The sequence below is a fragment of the Lytechinus variegatus genome, chromosome 7 (assembly GCF_018143015.1).
Source record: "Lytechinus variegatus isolate NC3 chromosome 7, Lvar_3.0, whole genome shotgun sequence".
NCBI lineage: Eukaryota > Metazoa > Echinodermata > Echinoidea > Temnopleuroida > Toxopneustidae > Lytechinus > Lytechinus variegatus.
Window position 1 is genome coordinate 889,907 of NC_054746.1, and position 17,542 is coordinate 907,448.

The 17,542-nt window shown below is 34.5% G+C and overlaps 1 protein-coding gene across 1 annotated transcript in view; it reads left to right on the forward strand.

Annotated features, from left to right (window-relative positions):
- Positions 1 to 17,542, forward strand: part of LOC121418155 (uncharacterized secreted protein ARB_06907-like) — a 39,028-nt gene that overhangs the window by 19,191 nt on the left and 2,295 nt on the right. The window contains exons 7-27 of the mRNA XM_041611873.1: positions 786 to 846; positions 1,602 to 1,668; positions 2,285 to 2,351; positions 2,784 to 2,811; positions 3,103 to 3,229; positions 3,659 to 3,823; positions 4,912 to 5,029; positions 5,604 to 5,660; positions 5,848 to 5,969; positions 6,965 to 7,034; positions 7,301 to 7,488; positions 7,888 to 7,939; positions 8,650 to 8,697; positions 9,127 to 9,188; positions 10,912 to 10,998; positions 11,359 to 11,656; positions 12,389 to 12,499; positions 13,518 to 13,602; positions 14,711 to 14,818; positions 15,807 to 16,031; positions 16,633 to 16,802. Of these exons, the coding sequence (XP_041467807.1) occupies positions 786 to 846; positions 1,602 to 1,668; positions 2,285 to 2,351; positions 2,784 to 2,811; positions 3,103 to 3,229; positions 3,659 to 3,823; positions 4,912 to 5,029; positions 5,604 to 5,660; positions 5,848 to 5,969; positions 6,965 to 7,034; positions 7,301 to 7,488; positions 7,888 to 7,939; positions 8,650 to 8,697; positions 9,127 to 9,188; positions 10,912 to 10,998; positions 11,359 to 11,656; positions 12,389 to 12,499; positions 13,518 to 13,602; positions 14,711 to 14,818; positions 15,807 to 16,031; positions 16,633 to 16,802 (2,316 nt within the window). The remainder of the gene's footprint in view (positions 1 to 785; positions 847 to 1,601; positions 1,669 to 2,284; positions 2,352 to 2,783; positions 2,812 to 3,102; positions 3,230 to 3,658; positions 3,824 to 4,911; positions 5,030 to 5,603; positions 5,661 to 5,847; positions 5,970 to 6,964; positions 7,035 to 7,300; positions 7,489 to 7,887; positions 7,940 to 8,649; positions 8,698 to 9,126; positions 9,189 to 10,911; positions 10,999 to 11,358; positions 11,657 to 12,388; positions 12,500 to 13,517; positions 13,603 to 14,710; positions 14,819 to 15,806; positions 16,032 to 16,632; positions 16,803 to 17,542) is intronic.

Consider the following 17,542-nt stretch of genomic DNA (forward strand, 5'->3'; position numbering starts at 1 on the left):
TTGGCTTGGACGCAAAAGTAACAAAAACTATTCTACTCTGATGTCACAAACTATTTTGATCTCCGATGAATTTCATTTTTCTGGTGAAATTATGATTAATCACGTGAAAGGCTCTCGAACAATCAAATAGCAACAAATTTTCAGTAAGGGATATAAAAATATATATCATTACTATTCTTTCATGACAACTTGTCAGTGCTGACAATTGTCATGAAAGGATGTCTTAGTTTCCATGATCAGGATATTCATTGATATATTAATTTTCATTCATGTTAAGACTAACAGTCAATGAAAAATCTCCACTGTATATAGTCCCTAAAAGATTTTTCGCATCAGATCATTAATAATTTTATAATGATAGATTCTGGAGTTGGATTTTGATTCGCAGGAAGGAATGGTCATTGAATAATCTTTTTTATTCCAAGTTTTCTTTACTGTGTAGATGGGAAAAATGTATGTGGTGATGCAATGTCAATGGAGTTAACATTTGTAAACAGAAAAGTAAGATCATCTACTTGTTTTGTACAAATTAAAGCTGACTTTATCACTTTACTTCAATGAAGAAGATTTTTGGAGGTAAAAACCCAGTCAAGTAAGAGTTAAAAATATTTCAGTTTAAAATGTTCAGATACTGGTATGTATCCTTTTATTGGGTTCCATTATTGATACATGTACACTTAAAAGAAAATGATTCTTCTTGTTTTCAGCTACATTTAATGAAACCTCCATTAAATTTTAACCTATTTCCTGAGAAATATGTTTTTTTTATCACTCATATCTTGCAGGGCTGGGTTGTTGGAGAATTTGCTGTCAATTCTAAAGGTGATGTTTCAGTTCAGTGTTTAGGTAAGTATATACCCTTTTGAAAAAATATTTTAGTGTTTTTGACACCCTTACTACGTTAAGTATGTAACATGCCCTATCTTGAAAAAGACATCCTTTTTACATGTTTTTTAGGTCACGCATGGTATCCACTTGTCAATGGAAGTGGCCCCCCAGGCGCAAAACACATTTTTCATATCAAGTATTTATCCTTTAACACCTCAGTTAGTGATAATTGTGATAATAACTTCATCATTTTTTATGTGTGAACGAGGAAGCTATTTATTTTATTAATATATAGCATTAACAAGTAAAGCTGGATTTAGTAATAAAGTAGGATTTATATAGGTGCTCAAGGCACTCCTATGTTACCACGGCTAAGCTAGTCTACCAATTCTGGTGCACACAGCTTTTTGAGTAATTACTTTCTGCCAGTACCCATTTACCTCACCTGGGTTGAGTGCAGCACAATGTGGGTATATTTCTTGCTGAAGGAAAACACGCCATGGCTGGGAATCGAACCCACGTCCTTCAGATTGAAAGATGAGAGTCTTAACCACTAGACCACGATGCCCCCACATGTGATGAAAATATGAAAAAAATCCTTCTTTCACCTCTAAAGAATTTCCATGCAAGAAAATGCACATTTAATCCATATTTTAAATACTTTTATTATTGTTGTTGTGGTTGCTATTTAAGCAATATTTTTATATATACATTGTATTAGAAGGTTGATAATTAAAAAGGTTATTTGCTTCCACTTTCTTTTTTATTAATAGGTGTACATACCTTCTTTTTGGATGGAGTATTTATTGCAGCTGATGTATATAGAAGGGATGAATTCTGGTGAGTGTGAAATATGATAATTGATAAAAACAGCAAATGCATAAACCCCCCTAAAGAAAAATTCTGAAACATAATTAGTGAGAAATTGATCCCCTCTTAAGAGAAATAAAAGAATACTAATTTAGTCCAGTAATATAGACATGAGGCAAATGAGGACTCGGATATAACACCTAATCTTTTCAACAATCAAAATGATATAATCAAATAATGTACATTTCCTAAGTCACCTAGCGAAATGCCAGAACCATATCTTTCCAACAGAAATCCTGCAAGAAGAAGTAGCTTTTCATTACAAAAAAATCATCACAGTCATCATAGAAAAAAATGGGAACTTCAGGAAATCTGCAGCAAAAAGATGCATTACATCATCCCTATAAAGAGGGGTTCCTGCTAAAAGACATGGCACAGTCCTAGTACATACTTTGCCTAATTTCACACCTACATGAATCATAATAATAACATTTAAAAGAAAATTGAATACCCAAAGGGCATAGGGAAGGAAGAGTGAATTTCAACCATTAAAAAAATAATTTTTATTGTTTTCATTTAATTAATTTCCTTGAGAGCCTTATGATTAGATCCCAATCTTCTTTTTATGCATTTTTTTTATTGTTAGGTTTACAATTCCTCTAGATGTTGGCATTCACACAATCTTCATTCGCTTGAGAGCTAAAGGTTCACAGGTAAATAAATGACTTGTGTTTTCACCTATTTATAGCGCGATTAAGCTCTAAAGTGTCTAGTTAAATGACTATTATGAATCCATAAAGCATTTCATGGTTGATACAGCAGCATTAAAACGGGAGAAAAGTGGCGAATACTGTGTGTGTTCTCATATTGACTTTGTTTCATTTGCAGATGAGTCAGTCTAGAGAGAAAGGGAAAAATTATAATATTTTCCAATTCATATCAGGTTGTTTTTCTTTCCTCAAGTCAATAAAATCAAGAGAATATTATTCTAGTTACAAACAAATCTTTTAAATCAATGTTTTATTTACCATGATTTGCACCCATACTACAAGGATGTTGCCCCCCCCCTCCCACTGCCTCAACATTTTGCATGAGGAATCTGCCTCTTGATCTAATAAGAGGATTTCTTTTTTTCAAACCTGTAGGTCTTTAGTTGTAACATCAGAGCTGCAGGTAAGTTTTATTATAGTCAACTAATTAGCATGAGATATTGCAACAAAAACAAAACAAATATAACAAAAGCAACTAAAATACAGTGCAATCACAAATTAAAAACTAGTGCTTAATATTTGTTGATATTAGGATGTTTTTAAATTATTTTTAAAACAGTAATAATGAGTAGTAATGAATGATAATAACTTGCTTTTAGCTTTTTAAGGGTGTTGTGTGTTTAATGTCAAATCAAATTTGTCATTCTATTACATAACACTATTTCAATTGCTCATCTGTTTGTTTCATCTTTAGATGGAGATACTTTCTTAGTGCATCCAGCAACCAATGTACCAGACATTGTGGAGAATACCTTAATGGGAGATGTGTTTACTATTCCTCTCACCAATCTTCAGGGGAATAAATGGCTCAAAAATGTGAAGTGAGTCGGACATTTCTAAAGCAAATTCTCAAGGATTCTTATTTTCAAATGTCCTTATTTACGATGCAGGAATGCCACTTAATATGCATTTTATGGCAATAGGTAAACAGTTTCATGAACAAAACGGTTCATTCTTAATGATTGTGAATCAATGTTAAGATGCATCCATGATTCTACTTTATTGTGAATAGGATACATTAATTGATCATGCCATAAAAAAGACAACTTAAAGCCTTGATAAGAGTAGAGAAAAGAAGTGGTACCAAGTGACAATGACACAATAACTCTAATTTTATCAAATTCTTTATCATCAAATAGGGTAAATTAATGTATATGTAATTGACGTCACAGATTACAAAATCAAAATCATTTGTTGTAAAGAAAATATTGTAGTCATATGGATATCATTCTCCTGTTTTACTTACACAGAGTCAGCTTGGCAGAGCCATCTGAAGAAGTCACAATTGACGCAGCCAGGGAGCGGGGTCTGATGAATGTAGCCCCAGGACAAACTATACCAATCATCATCCGTCTTGCTCTAAACAGGAACCAAGATGATCTTGAAGTCCATCAGGATGCCTGCCGTGCCATCAGGTAGGCTGTACAAGGGGTAAAGGTGGGAGGGACAGAGATTGAGTTGTACAGGTGCAGTCAGTGTAATCCTAGCAATAAAGCCCTTTCAAACGGTCACACTTGAAGTTTTTAGCCAGTGTTTGGTGATGTACTTTATAGCAAGCCTTTAAATAATTCAGTCCTATTTTTTTGTATCAAGAGTGCCCATTTTGCTACCTCTACGAAATTATTTAATGATATTGATATTTTGTATGGAGGGAGAAAAGGAAAGAAAGAAGGAAGAGCCCCCGACCCTCCCTCCTGATATTACAAGTAGTAAAAAAAAACAGAGAAAAGGGGGAGAGAAAAAAGGGAGAAAAAGAAATAATCATCTTGCCCTCCCTATAAATATATTCTGGCGCTACTCCTTGAATTGTATTACCAATAATACCAATTTGATTTCCTGCTATCTTTGTAAAGATAAGCTTGTTCTGTGTTTTGAATGACGGTCATAGTTTGGGAATCGTATACAGTTAGTGACCGTAAGGGAAGTTTATGCCCAAGTTTTTTCATCTGTGTGTCTTAGCCAATAAGGAGCTCATGATCACATTCTTAAATGACCTTTCCCATTTTTCATTAAGATGGGCATTCTTTCAAATGAAGATATTGAATAAGCTTTCCCAACATAGCATCTTGAGGTATTTAATTTTTAAAGAAAGAAAGACATGGCATACTGTAGAACGGGTGACTAGAGTGGTACGCCAGCAATCAAATTTTGAAACAGTTTGTTGTGTTGTCTACTTTCAGCACATTGACTATTGACTACTGTCAAATGCCAATGATTATAAACACTTTGTTACTCTTCAGTGAATCTGATGAAAATGTGTTTTAAAAAGGAATATGAATAATTCATCAAATTCCATATACTTATAAATGTTAGTGAATTTGAAAAAGACCTTGATTAACTTATATCTCAAATGTCCTTTTAGAGCTCACGCGTACTATGCAATTGTGAACTGGTACTGTGGTAAAATGATTTACAATTTTTATTTTAACTGTACACCTGCATTTATATAAAGTTACTCAAGAGGTCATGTCACACTTTTATCTTGTTTTTTTGTGATGCCCAGTTTCAAGTTAAAATTATCTGTTACTGGGGTCAAAGAGACCCAGGTATTACCGGTCAAAATCAGATGTAGAAAGAGGCATGAATCCTTCATCTTCTCATTCTTGGATCATGATGGTTCGGTAAGTGTAATCTATCACATTTCCAAAAAAACAGTTTTAGGAGAATTTACTTTTAGTTTAATATATGATTTATCTAATAATAGTGAAGTTTAGTAAATATTTCCTTTTGTAATCCTTGGATCACAATAGCTACTTGTAGATGAGTTAATCTTTTCATATTTCAGACCAAGTTTGAAAAGATTGAAATATACTCCCCAGGGAGTGGAGGATGTGCATACATTGTATGCGGAAATGAAGGATTGAATCTGATGACCAGGGGAGCATTTCATGAAGGGACCTGTCAGACATGTAATCCAACAAGTCCCATTTTATTTGACAGTGCTTTTCAGCCAATCAAAGTCAAAGATCTGACAACTTGTTGGATAAAAAAATTGATGAAATACTCCCCTGGGTAATTACCTGTAAGCTCTTTGATATATACAGATTGATATTTCTATTATTATTATTTTGATGTAGCTCTTCATATATTTGGTCAGATTCCCAATATAAGAGTTTTTAGAGGAATATTTTGCAGTTAACATTTTTTCTTATTGCAGAGTTGAACTTTTCCTTTAATGCATTTACTTACACGTAGGTTCAACATGCAGCTGCTATTGAGCCACTTGAAGATTGCCCCGTTGGTCAGTGTCCGGTAAGTAAAAAAAAGGATGAAAAAATGTGATTTAATTATTAACTCGTATCAAAGCAAATTATTTATTAATCATAGCAATAAGAATGGACCCAATTCTATGATGCAAGATTAATGGGACTATGATATCATTATAAATTGTTGCAAACATGATGAGATGCTGTCACATTTTCAACCATCTCTTTTGCAGGTATTGTTAACATTGCATGGTACCGGTGTTGAAGCTCAGAACCAAGCTGATGGGTACAAGAGAATGGAAGATGAGAGCTGGTTTTTTGGTCTTGAGAGGGCTTGGGTCTTAGCACCCACAAGGTATGAGTATATATTTGCCAGTTTGTATTTATTACTTTAATAGTGTACAAGCAGTTTTATCCAATTCAGATTGTCTAATACCTCATACACTGTACACAGTTGGCAAAACCAATTTGGTCTAATCGCCATTAGTCTTTAGAGGGCTTGGGTCTTAGCACCTTCCAGCCATGAGTACATCTCTGCCAGTTTTTATTCACTTATTCTATAGGCAATTTGTCTTTTAGTCATATAGTCTGGTACCATATAGTCTGTGGAGCGTTGTGGCCCAGTGGATTAGTCTTTTGAATCCCAGCCATGGCGTAATTTCCTTCAGCAAGAAATTTATCCTCATTGTGCTGCACTCAGCCCAGGTGAGGTGAATGGGTGCCCAGCAGGATTAATTCCTTGAATGCATGAATGCTGAAAGGCAGCTTGTGCAAAATCCGAGGTAATAATATTAATAATAACAACGCGCCTCGAAATATAATATTTCTTGATGGATGGCGCTTATAAATGCCTATTATTATTATTAACACATGGGCTAAACTCTAATAGTCTATTATCAGTGTGGTCGTATTGCCATCGGTTTACATATAGATGCTGGTAGAGTATAAAGATTGACAGATTTCTAACCATGGTACTTGATATACACAACATATGATAGTGAATGATAGATAGAACACAATTACATGCGTTAAAGATCATAGGGGAATAATAATCAAACTAAGTTGATAATGTGTCACCATGGAAACAAGTTAAACATAAAACAATAGAATGAGAATTAGTCTCCATCATTAGCAATTTTCAAAAAGTCATTAAAAACTCATCTCTTTCATACTTTGTAGTTATTATTATATTATATGTAAAATATTACATTTAATTAATTCACTGTAAGCGCATTGGGCCTAATGGTAAAAGTGCAGTACAAATAATAATTGATAATAAAGATTTAAAGTTTTGTCATGACCTACATGTAAGTGTTGTCAAATATCATTCATTGACTTGCTTTTATCCAGGCATGGAGCTCATAACTGGGAAGGTCCTGGTACCCTGACATCAATGACTGCACTTCAAAGATTGCATCAGGTTTGTATTGGTTGTTTTATTTCTTGTGGTTTCAGCAGCCAGTACTGGGATCAATGTCTGTAAAATTCATGAGCATATTGACTGTCTGATAATTATGTGTGATTATTTGAGTCATCGATTTTCACTTGAGAGTAAAGAACAGAACGAAAAAGAGTCAAGAAACAGATTTTCCATTTTGATGTACTGGTAAACGGAAAATTGCTGTCCCTACATTTTAACGTTCTTGTTATCTAGCACTTCTTCAATTTCTTTGGTCATGTCGCCAGATGATGTCTGAGATTGTATGGATGCCCAACAAGCCTCTGACCGATCAGGTCATCTTTGCAGGACATTCCATGGGGGGTCATGGGGCATGGCACCTGGCCACCCATTACCCAGACAGAGCCCTCGCTGTGGTCTCACTCGCTGGATGGATCAAGAAAGAGGAGTATGGTGATAGCAATGTTTTCTTCAGGTAAGTGTAATCAGTTATTAGGCGCTTCCTTCTTTATTCCTCCAAATTTAGATGAGTTATGGGGGACAATTTTGCTTTAGATGGGTAATGCAATGAGCTTTGTGGATTGCTATGTCAATGCGTAAATTAAATTTGTAAGGCATATTTGAAGCCCCCCATTAAAAAATTGCCATATAACCTTAGAATACTATAAAATATCTTGGCCTCTGTATGTAAGCATTAAGATGTCCTTGCAGTTTTCATGCTATTTTGTTATATTTGATTTTTAGTGTGACATACAAGCTACGGCTCTATTGTAGTCATGAGTATTTTTCATTGCCGATTGGCGACAGTATCATATTGCAAGTATTTTGTGATTTACGTTCATTGCTACTTTACAAATGTTCATTTCCATTGTAGGCATGACATCAGTACCAGTCACACAGACTCGGCTACTAAACACATATTAGAGGTAAATACTATGTGATTTCAATGCTGTCCAATGATTTATCCATTATTTGGATCACTGACATGTGATGGGCGTGCCACAGTCTGTGATTCTGACCCTTGTCTACCTAACAGAGGGTCATGGGTTCAAAGCCCAGTCATGGTGTGATTTCATTTTGTAAGAATATTAAACCACATGGTGATGCACTCAACACAGGTGAGACAGATAGCAGAAGTATTTCCTTTTATAGCTACAAGAAGGGGTAAAAATTAAAGTTTGCCTTTTAATAGATTAGTTTTATTATATATGTCTATTATTATTATTGTTATGAAACACCTCACAGGTTGAAAATTAATTACAAATTTGCTGAAACTATTTTTTTTTTCCAAACGGGGCAAAAGTCGATTAATACCCTTATAATGTCCAACATAAATCGTGATAATTGCAAAAGATTACCCATATTGACACAGGTTCAATTCTAATTGTACATTTTCATGAAAAATACATGTAGATAAAACTTCCCTCACCCCCAACCCTCTGAGAAAATTAAATTATGTCATAGTTTTGCCAATGGTTGTAATATAAATTGAAACCCCACTGATGAACATGAATAAGGATTGCGTTGATCATTTAATGTGAAATTCAGTGATATTATGTATGACTGCATGTATATCACAAACCAATATTTTTCTCGTCATATTTGTGTTGCTTCTTTCCAATTTTCTCTCATCCAGGCTTGTATTGCTGAAAATGATGCAGATAGACATATATCTAACCTTCAGGTAATTTCACTAATTCACCTTTATCAATTCATTTGACAAAGATATCATGGGAGTGTATAAAGGTGATTCTAAAGCATTTCTGAAGACTCATCTGTACTCAGAAGCTTTTTCTTTTTGTGTGTGTGTTTTTTTTTCTTGATGTATCTAAATAATGGCAAGGATGTTTGAATGGTATCTGCGCCTTGTTATTTTTAGAATTATTTGTATTGATGTTAAATGGGTATCTGGAAGGGTCCAAAAGCTTATATTGGAACTCTTGTTGGAATGCTCCCCAGGGAGTGGAGCAAGTGCATACATTGTTTGTAGGCAAGCCAGGAACTGATGAACAGGCTGATAATAATTATGTAAAGGGTTTAGAAACAAAGTATTAGTGCTATATAGTTGTTACTAATATTATTATTTTCTTTGTCATTATCATTATTTTTTTAGGGTTTACCAGTCCTGACCAGGATTGGTGCCATAGACAGAACTGTCCATCCGTTCTTTGTCAGGTAAAAACAATAGACATAATACACTTGTCGTCATTACGAAAATTTCCCGTTTGATTCTCGACCTCACTTCGGACTGCAAACTGCGGTTTCATACCCCGATTTGCGTTTGGAATATCTCAAACAACTTTTCCAACCCCGATAAACCCATCTTGGCCAGGTAATCCCCTTGTCTCGATTTCACCACCACGGGCCAGCTAAATGAGCGTTGAGCCAAGGACGAAATGATAAACAACGCTGTGCTATTACGTAAGACTTGTCTGCCTGTAGAAGGATCTTCGGAATGAAATTATTGTATTCGATATTAATCACGTTTTCAAAGGCATATTACATTCAGACATCCAATACTAGTCCATTTTCAATTTCGAACGAAGAAAATCGACCTTGAAATAAGGAAAGTAAGCGAATAAAAATTACGGTATGCTTAGCATGCAAGGACCGCGATGCATGCATAGTTTCTGTCCGTCCAGCAAGAAAATGGGTTCACTCGCGCAATGATACAGTCTTAACGTTCGAAAAATAGAAGTAATGGCATACCAACATACAAAGTATAATAATCATGCTGCTGATATGCACAAAAATATGAAATCATTATTTTTTTTACCCCAAAGTCTTATTCATAATTTAAATACAAACTATGCCTGTAACTATTTTTTTAATCGCAAACGTATTATTGCACCATACGTGGTTCTCCGGTAAACTGCCCATGTGTAGAAAGGGGGTGGATGAAGAAAATAAGTCTAGAAAGAAAAGAATTAGACAGCCAGACAGAGAGAAAGAAGGAAAGAAAGGAAGGAAGAAAGAAAGAAAGAAAGAAAGAAAGGAAGGAAGGAAGAGAGAGAGAGAAAGAAAGAAAGAAAGGAAGGAAGGAAGAGAGAGAGAGAAAGAAAGAAAGAAAGAAAGAAAGAAGGAAGGAAGGAAGGAAAGAAAGAAAGAAAGGAAGAAAAAACTTTCTATCAACGCGTGTATACATCCATGCGCTCGCCGGAACTACACACATTGCAATCTATCGTGTGTGGCCCCCTGCTGTGACCGTAGATGCTGGGGTGAATTATCTTCGGACCGAGGTCAAGAAACAGGTGTTTCTATACTTAAATTTCATGCTTGAGGGCAATAGGATTTGTATTACTGGGAGAAGATATTTGATGATAAGGAAAAATGGGGTATACAGCCCTCAAACGCGAGATTTTCGTCATGGTGACATCTGCCCCCTGAAAATTCTGATTGTTACACATTCATTATATTAATAAGCATTTATAATGCAGCATTTATCTATTCTAAGGCGCACTTTTATCATTGCTCGGGAGTTAGCTCAAATTGCCATTTCCAGCATTGTGCATTCAAGGAATTATCCCTACAGTGTACCCATTCATCTCACCTCACCACAAACATTGAAGAATGTTGATGTTATATTGATATATACTAATGATTTACAATGTATTTTCTATTGTAACATAAACATAAAGAATAAGGCAGAAATGCATGTTTATGTGTCTGGAACACGTTAATAACTTTTAAATGATCCTTTTTGTAACTTTGACTGTTCCTTATATAGGTGCAACACCATATCCTTCTGTCTATGAAACCTTACTTGATCTCCCGATCAACTTTCTTTCATAAATACTATTACATTGTGTGTATTCAATGCATTTATTCCTTATCTTTCTCTTCTTCTTTTCTCTCAATCTCTATTTCTATTTGTCTTCCTGTCTCTCTCTCTTTGTAGGCGTATGAACCGTCTATTGAAGGAGCAAGGAATCAATGTTACATACACCGAGCTGGCTGGAAAGGAACACTGGTGGTGGGATACATGGTAGGATCTTCAAAGTTTTCATCTTTCCTATAAGATTGTAAAACATTTAAAGGCTTCATAGTCAGAAAAAAAATTATCTTGTTTCCATCATTAACACATATTCAAGTATTGTCGAGCTAAAAACATCATGGTTCAACTAGTATTTCTGTTTTAAATAAATGACTGCAATACTAATTAATGTCTTTATAAAATTAGCATTAGTAATTTTAGGAACTTCTTAATTGATGCAATTTACAAGTTACTGAAAGTTGATTGGCTAAGGTTGATGCTATTGAATTTTAATATAAAATAAAAGGTCTCACGAAACAGGCATTCCACTGTTGTACTAATCTTTAATTTCTTTCTCTAATTTCTTGACAGGAAGACGAATGACGGAGGAGCTGTGAATGACCCCAAGCTCAGGCATTTTACCAATGAACATGCAAAACTCTCACCATCACTATTGCGCTCTGCCAATCTACAATGTGACGTTGGAGAGGGGGAGGGAAAATGCACCTCTTCTTCCTCAGAGAACAAGTATTCTCGGTCTGCTAGTGGATCAGAAGGGGACGAGATAGAGATAGTGACCCTGACAGTGGTGAACCCCGCCCTAGGGGAAGGTCTGAGAGGAGTGAGGGTGGTGCAGCAGTTGGTTCCATTTAGAACCAGTACAATCAAGGTGGGTGGATGGATGGGTAGAAAGGGGGGGGGGGAGTGATAGAACAGAGGAAATCATCAAAGCACTGCACCATCATGGCACTAGTCAGTAAGTCCAGCATATCTTTTGACTCTCAGCATTTATTCAGTATCAAAATCTTTTCTAGTGTCATTGATTAGTATCATAAGTAATAAGATTAGCTGGTGCAAACCACTCAATAAATCTACAATTGATAATGTACAGAAGTCAAAATGTTATCCTCTTTATTTATTCCTTGAACTAAAGTCTTAAAGTCATGAATGTGCATCTTGATTCAAATCATGAGGCAATCATTTGGGAAAGTAGTGCATAGAGGGGTTGGATGTAATTGTCTATGATTGAGATCCCCCCTCCCCCTTTTTACAGTGTACAAATTCATGAATGTAAAAAAAGTTTATCCTTTGCTCATTAATATGTCCTCATTTATATATCCACAGGCATATCCCGCCACAAGCATGTGCTTCTAGGGACGTACGCCTTCCTCTGTACACATAAGTTGTATATATTTATATTCTTTATGGAAATTGATTTCATGTGAATTCTTGTTAACAAAAATGAAAAAAATTTGTAAAATGGAGGAAAATAAATGTTTATTTGAAATCAAATGAAAATATTGGCAATGCAATCACATGCTTTTTACATCTTTGCTAATTTTCTTTCTTCCAATCACCATAAAATGTTAAATTTATTTTTTGTTATCTTCACCTTGTTTAGATGGCTCTTTCAAATGGTAAAGCTGAGCTTACTACAAGAAATGTGGAAAGATTTTCAATCACAGCTCTTAGTCATATTCTTTATAATTGGAGGAACATCAGTTCACTAAAGGTACATTAAATGGCCTTGTTTCACATTAAATTATTAGATGCAGGTAGCTTTGCTTTTGTTGAATATTTTGGGACCACAGAAATCTGTTCGAATATAAAGGAGAAATTCAACTTTAGGGGTTTATAGCATATTGCTTAAAGGTCAAGTCCACCTCAGAAAAATGTTGATTTGAATCAATAGAGAAAATCAGACAAGCACAATGCTGGAAATATAGAGAAAAATCAGACAAGCACAATGCTGAAAATTTCATCAAAATCGGATGTAAAATAAGAAAGTTATGACAATTCAAAGTTTCGCTTATTTTCAACAAAATAGTTATATGAACGAGCCAGTTACATCCAAATAAGAGAGTCGATGATGTCACTATTTTTGTTTTTTATTGTTTGAATTATACAATATTTCAAATTTTACGAATTTGACGATTAGGACCTCCTTGCTTGAAGCACAAAATGTTAAAATAATGGAATTCCATGTGTTCAGGGAGGAATGAAACTTCATTTCACATGACAATGACAAGAAAATAAAAATGCGTCAGTTGTAGAGCATTTCTTACTATCCTTCAGGAGTAGGGTATTACTATGGCGTGACATAAAAAACTTTGCAAAGATTGAAATTAATTTTTACCTCTTATCGTTAGTTGAGATTGATATGAATCATTTGTCCAGATCAAGTCCAGATTGTATAATTGCCTGGTTCATAGACCCCTATTCATTGTTCTGATTCATGCACATCATTTATAAATGAAGAAATGGACAGATAATAGAGACTTTAAAATATGAAATCTTGAAAGTATTTTATTATTCATTACATTATTCAGTGTTGTTTTATTTAGAAGTATTTATTGAGTGTCATTTAAATAGCTGATATTTCAGTTTACCCCCCCAGGAAAAAAAAGAATTATGAAAAAATCCATGATAATAAAAACCCAAATATAACAAGAAAGTTGATTTTAATTTTCTTAAAAAAAATCATGATAAAAAAAAGAAATGTTATACTTGTATAATTTTGTTTCCTTCAGATTGATGGTATTTTATTGAACACAGACGAGGAGCACGGAATGATGGTCAAAGAAAATGCTACCCATTTTTGCAAAACAGATGCAGGTGATGGATGGTCATTATAAATTCAGTTAAGCATCCCATTTTAAGAAAGGAAACATTTTTAATATATAGAATCCAATTTTTCAAATGAAATATATTTATTTCTTGAAAATTCAATTTGAACACGTTTTCTGTATTGCATTTGAAAACAATACATTTATTGCATGTATTCAGGTTGATACAATCCACAAGTCAATGCAGCTACAAAGGAAATGGAAACATAACATTGAACACAGTACTTAACCCTTTGAACCCTGAATTATTTGGGGCAGCCGTGACCTATACCCAGAATTATTTGCTCATATCGACCACATTCACAAACTCCCATGATTCGAGACCCTACGCCACCTTACCCTGGCTAGTACCCGGACCGAGCTGGCTGAAGTTGTTTAGCTTCTCGTAAACCTAGTCTGCAAACAGAAATATCAGATTTAGTGTCTATTTTGGGCTCAAAATCACTGTTTTTCACCAGCTTTACCACTTGCTTCCCCATAGTAAGCATGTGACTCGCCGCATATTACATCGTGTGTTACCGCACATACGACACGAGCAACCACAAAAAAGTGGCATATTTTGGCCATTTTTTATGCTAAATCCTTCTGAAATCATTGCCGATCTTGACTGAAATTATCAACTGAATATTCCTACACGTACTAGAAAGATGACGTCATTTTAAAAGATCAGCTGACATTAAGAATCCATGTTTTTGAAGTCACATGGCTGTAGGCCTATCGGGTATTTGCACGTTTACTGGTAGGCCACCGGCCTATCGGGTTCAAAGGGTTAAATAATGTTAAGCAAAATATGATTAAATATCATAAACCATTCTACAAATGAATCATATTTTTTTGCAATACAGATAAATAGCATTTTATATGGCCAAACCTTGCCATCAAAGGGAAATAGATAAAGCAGCCACTGTAGACAGGTTGCCTTCATAGACTGTTTTTTTAACATAATCCTCTGAAATGGGGAATTACTTTTTATGGCCACTCGAGACAGGTTTTACTGCATTTGCACTTTGTTTTTAAACTTGTAATTAAATTTGGCCCCCCCCCCCGAAATGCTGTCAAATAGATTGCAAGTGAATATCTATTTATAATTATGACAGGTTCTTGGCTTGTTAGCACTGATGATGCATTGAAGGATGATAAAAGAGATTATGCTACTTATGGACCAGCAAGAAGGATAGCAGAAAGAGAGTTTCTGATCGTCACAGGTCTGTTATTAAACTTTTATTTGTTATCTTTATTTTATGTTTTCTCTTCATTTTTAAAATAATTTTTCCTCCATGAATTGATAATACAAAAAAAAGTGTTTCAATTGATGAATTTGAATTGAATATATATTTGTTAGTTGAAGAACATTCACTCTAATTTCATCAGGATTTAGTCAAACAATCTACCATATGACCTGTCTGCATTACTGCTACCCATCCCTATACCACAGGGTAACCACCCCCCCCCTCCATGATTCTTAGATTACCTGGTAGTTAAAAAAAAGAGAGAAAAGGAAGCACAAGAAGAAAAAAAGTTCAAGAAGAAAGGAGAAAAAAGAAATCTGATTTGTGTACCTCAATATTACCTCCATGATTCAATGAGATGAAATGTCTGTTTGGTTTGTCTTCCCCCCCCCCCCCACTGTCTCCTGGCTACTCCCTTGAAAATGTCCTGCTCCTGGGGGTGGGGACAAGTATCATCATACTTTGTTTTAGAACATACTGAAATTTCCAGTCTTATGTGTACATGTGTCCTATTTTTATTTCATGAAGAACAAATATTTTAGTACTCACTTTAAGACTATAGGGTAATGATAATGATAATAATAATCATGAATAGCATTTGAATAGTGTTAGAGCAAATATACAACAACAACAATGACAAAAATATATTACAGGGTCAAAATTATAACAATGAATGATTGAATTGATGTTTGTTTGTTGAAACATACTTGATATTGATATACAGTGTTGAAATTCTCAAATGAATACTCATTACTCAATGTTTTAAGCTTTGCATGTCATTTCGTCACATTGTTTGATCTGCTTAAACAGTATCAAAATTTCCTATTACTAGATGTGTAATGAATTGATACAAATTTATCTAAGAGTTGGTAATTTTAAAGACCTTTCAAAATTAAGGTTAACTGTAATTCCATGTCATTTGTTTGATTTTAACATTTTGAATTATTTGTATGATAATACCTAGGCACTGCTTCTGATAAATCCAGTGCCACCCTTCTACATCTAGCTGTCTACCTGGCCAACTTATTCTTCTTGACCTCTGATACTGTTGCCACGGTGATTGAAGATGCATCCCTGACAATTGAGATGGCGGCTTCACACAATCTCATTATTATCGGTGGGCCAGGACACAATGCCTGGGCACAGCAATTTATAGAGCAACTACCACAACTTAGCATCAGTGAAAATGGTAAGGATACACATTACCATTTTATGATAATACGGGCAGAGCTTTGCGAGACCAATTTACTGATTATGAACTGATTAAAGTAATTATTTTTTAGTTTGACTGCTTCCAAAATTGATTTTGTATGAACTTTCAATTTTATTATGGCTTATTATCGTTAATTTTATTCATATTTGTAATAAAGTGATATATGAATATAATTGAGTAAATTGATATTTTACTGAAAAAATAATTAAAAAAATTGAAATTGATTTATAAAACAAATTGCAGGATCACTACATATGGAAGCCTTTCCAATAATGATGATTAATTATAAAAAGCACTTAATAGGAGTGCACATATTTACTCTGCAGAGTGCTCAAGATACCGATATTACTACCCTGGCTATAGCCTGGCTAACAATCCCATGGCAAACAAGCATTTCAAGGAATGAATATTCTTTCCAGGTTTACTTTAAGGGGGTTGAGTGGAGCACAATGTGAATGAATTTTCAAGTTCAAGGAAATTGATGCCATTGCTGGGAATCAAACCAATGACCCTCTGATAAAATATTTGAATCACAACCAAACCACAAAGTTCTTTTTCATTTGAAATTTATCTCCAGGATTATCTTTGGGGAGATGCCAGTTTTCAGACCCTCATACAGGAGTACTCTTCCTAGCCCCTCACAGGAAGGGATTACTAGCCCTCGTACTAATGGGCAACTCATTACAAGGTTTAGAAGATATCATGAGACTAGCCAGCCCCACCATTCCTCCTATGACAAGATCACCTGTAAGTATTACTTGTTAGATAACCTGCCAATGATCCTTTTTCTCATTTTATTTCACCTTGTCCATGTACCTTTTTTTTTTCCAGATGAACGTTGGACTCATTGGCTGGTATTCTGAAGTTGGGTTTAAAGTTGTGGTTTAAGTATGGATAGCCAATTGTTACATAAATCACTAACAGTAAAGATATCATATTTCAGCTCATTTGGCTCTCAAATCATTCATAATTGTCTAGGAAGTATAAATAGATTATTGTCTTCACCATGGATAGATCAGGAAAGAGCATAGTAAACATAAGAAATGTACAACTTCATAAAAAAATTGCCACTTTTGGCTTCCCATAATTTGAAGCACAGAGTTAGACCATGGTCTAAGTTAAACCTAACTTGAGAATACAGGCCATGGACTAGTTCTCTGATTTGTCAAGATGCACTTTTATTCAACATACATGTAATGTTGATTTAATGTGTTGATTATCAAAACATGTTGTAGTATGCAGTTAGATTCTGAAGTTTTAATGATTTAAAATATGAGTGGGAACCTGATTTCCGACAAGCTTTTTTAAAATTTAGGTGCCATACTTTTTACATTCCATATTTTAAATCAAATATCAAATTAATCTTGAAATGCCTTGTTTTTCATACAGGCCAAATTTCTTATTACACAGAAATGTTGATCATTGTAAAAATTGAACAATTAAATTTAAAGATGGGCAATCCCATAAAATACATGTTTGTATGTCGG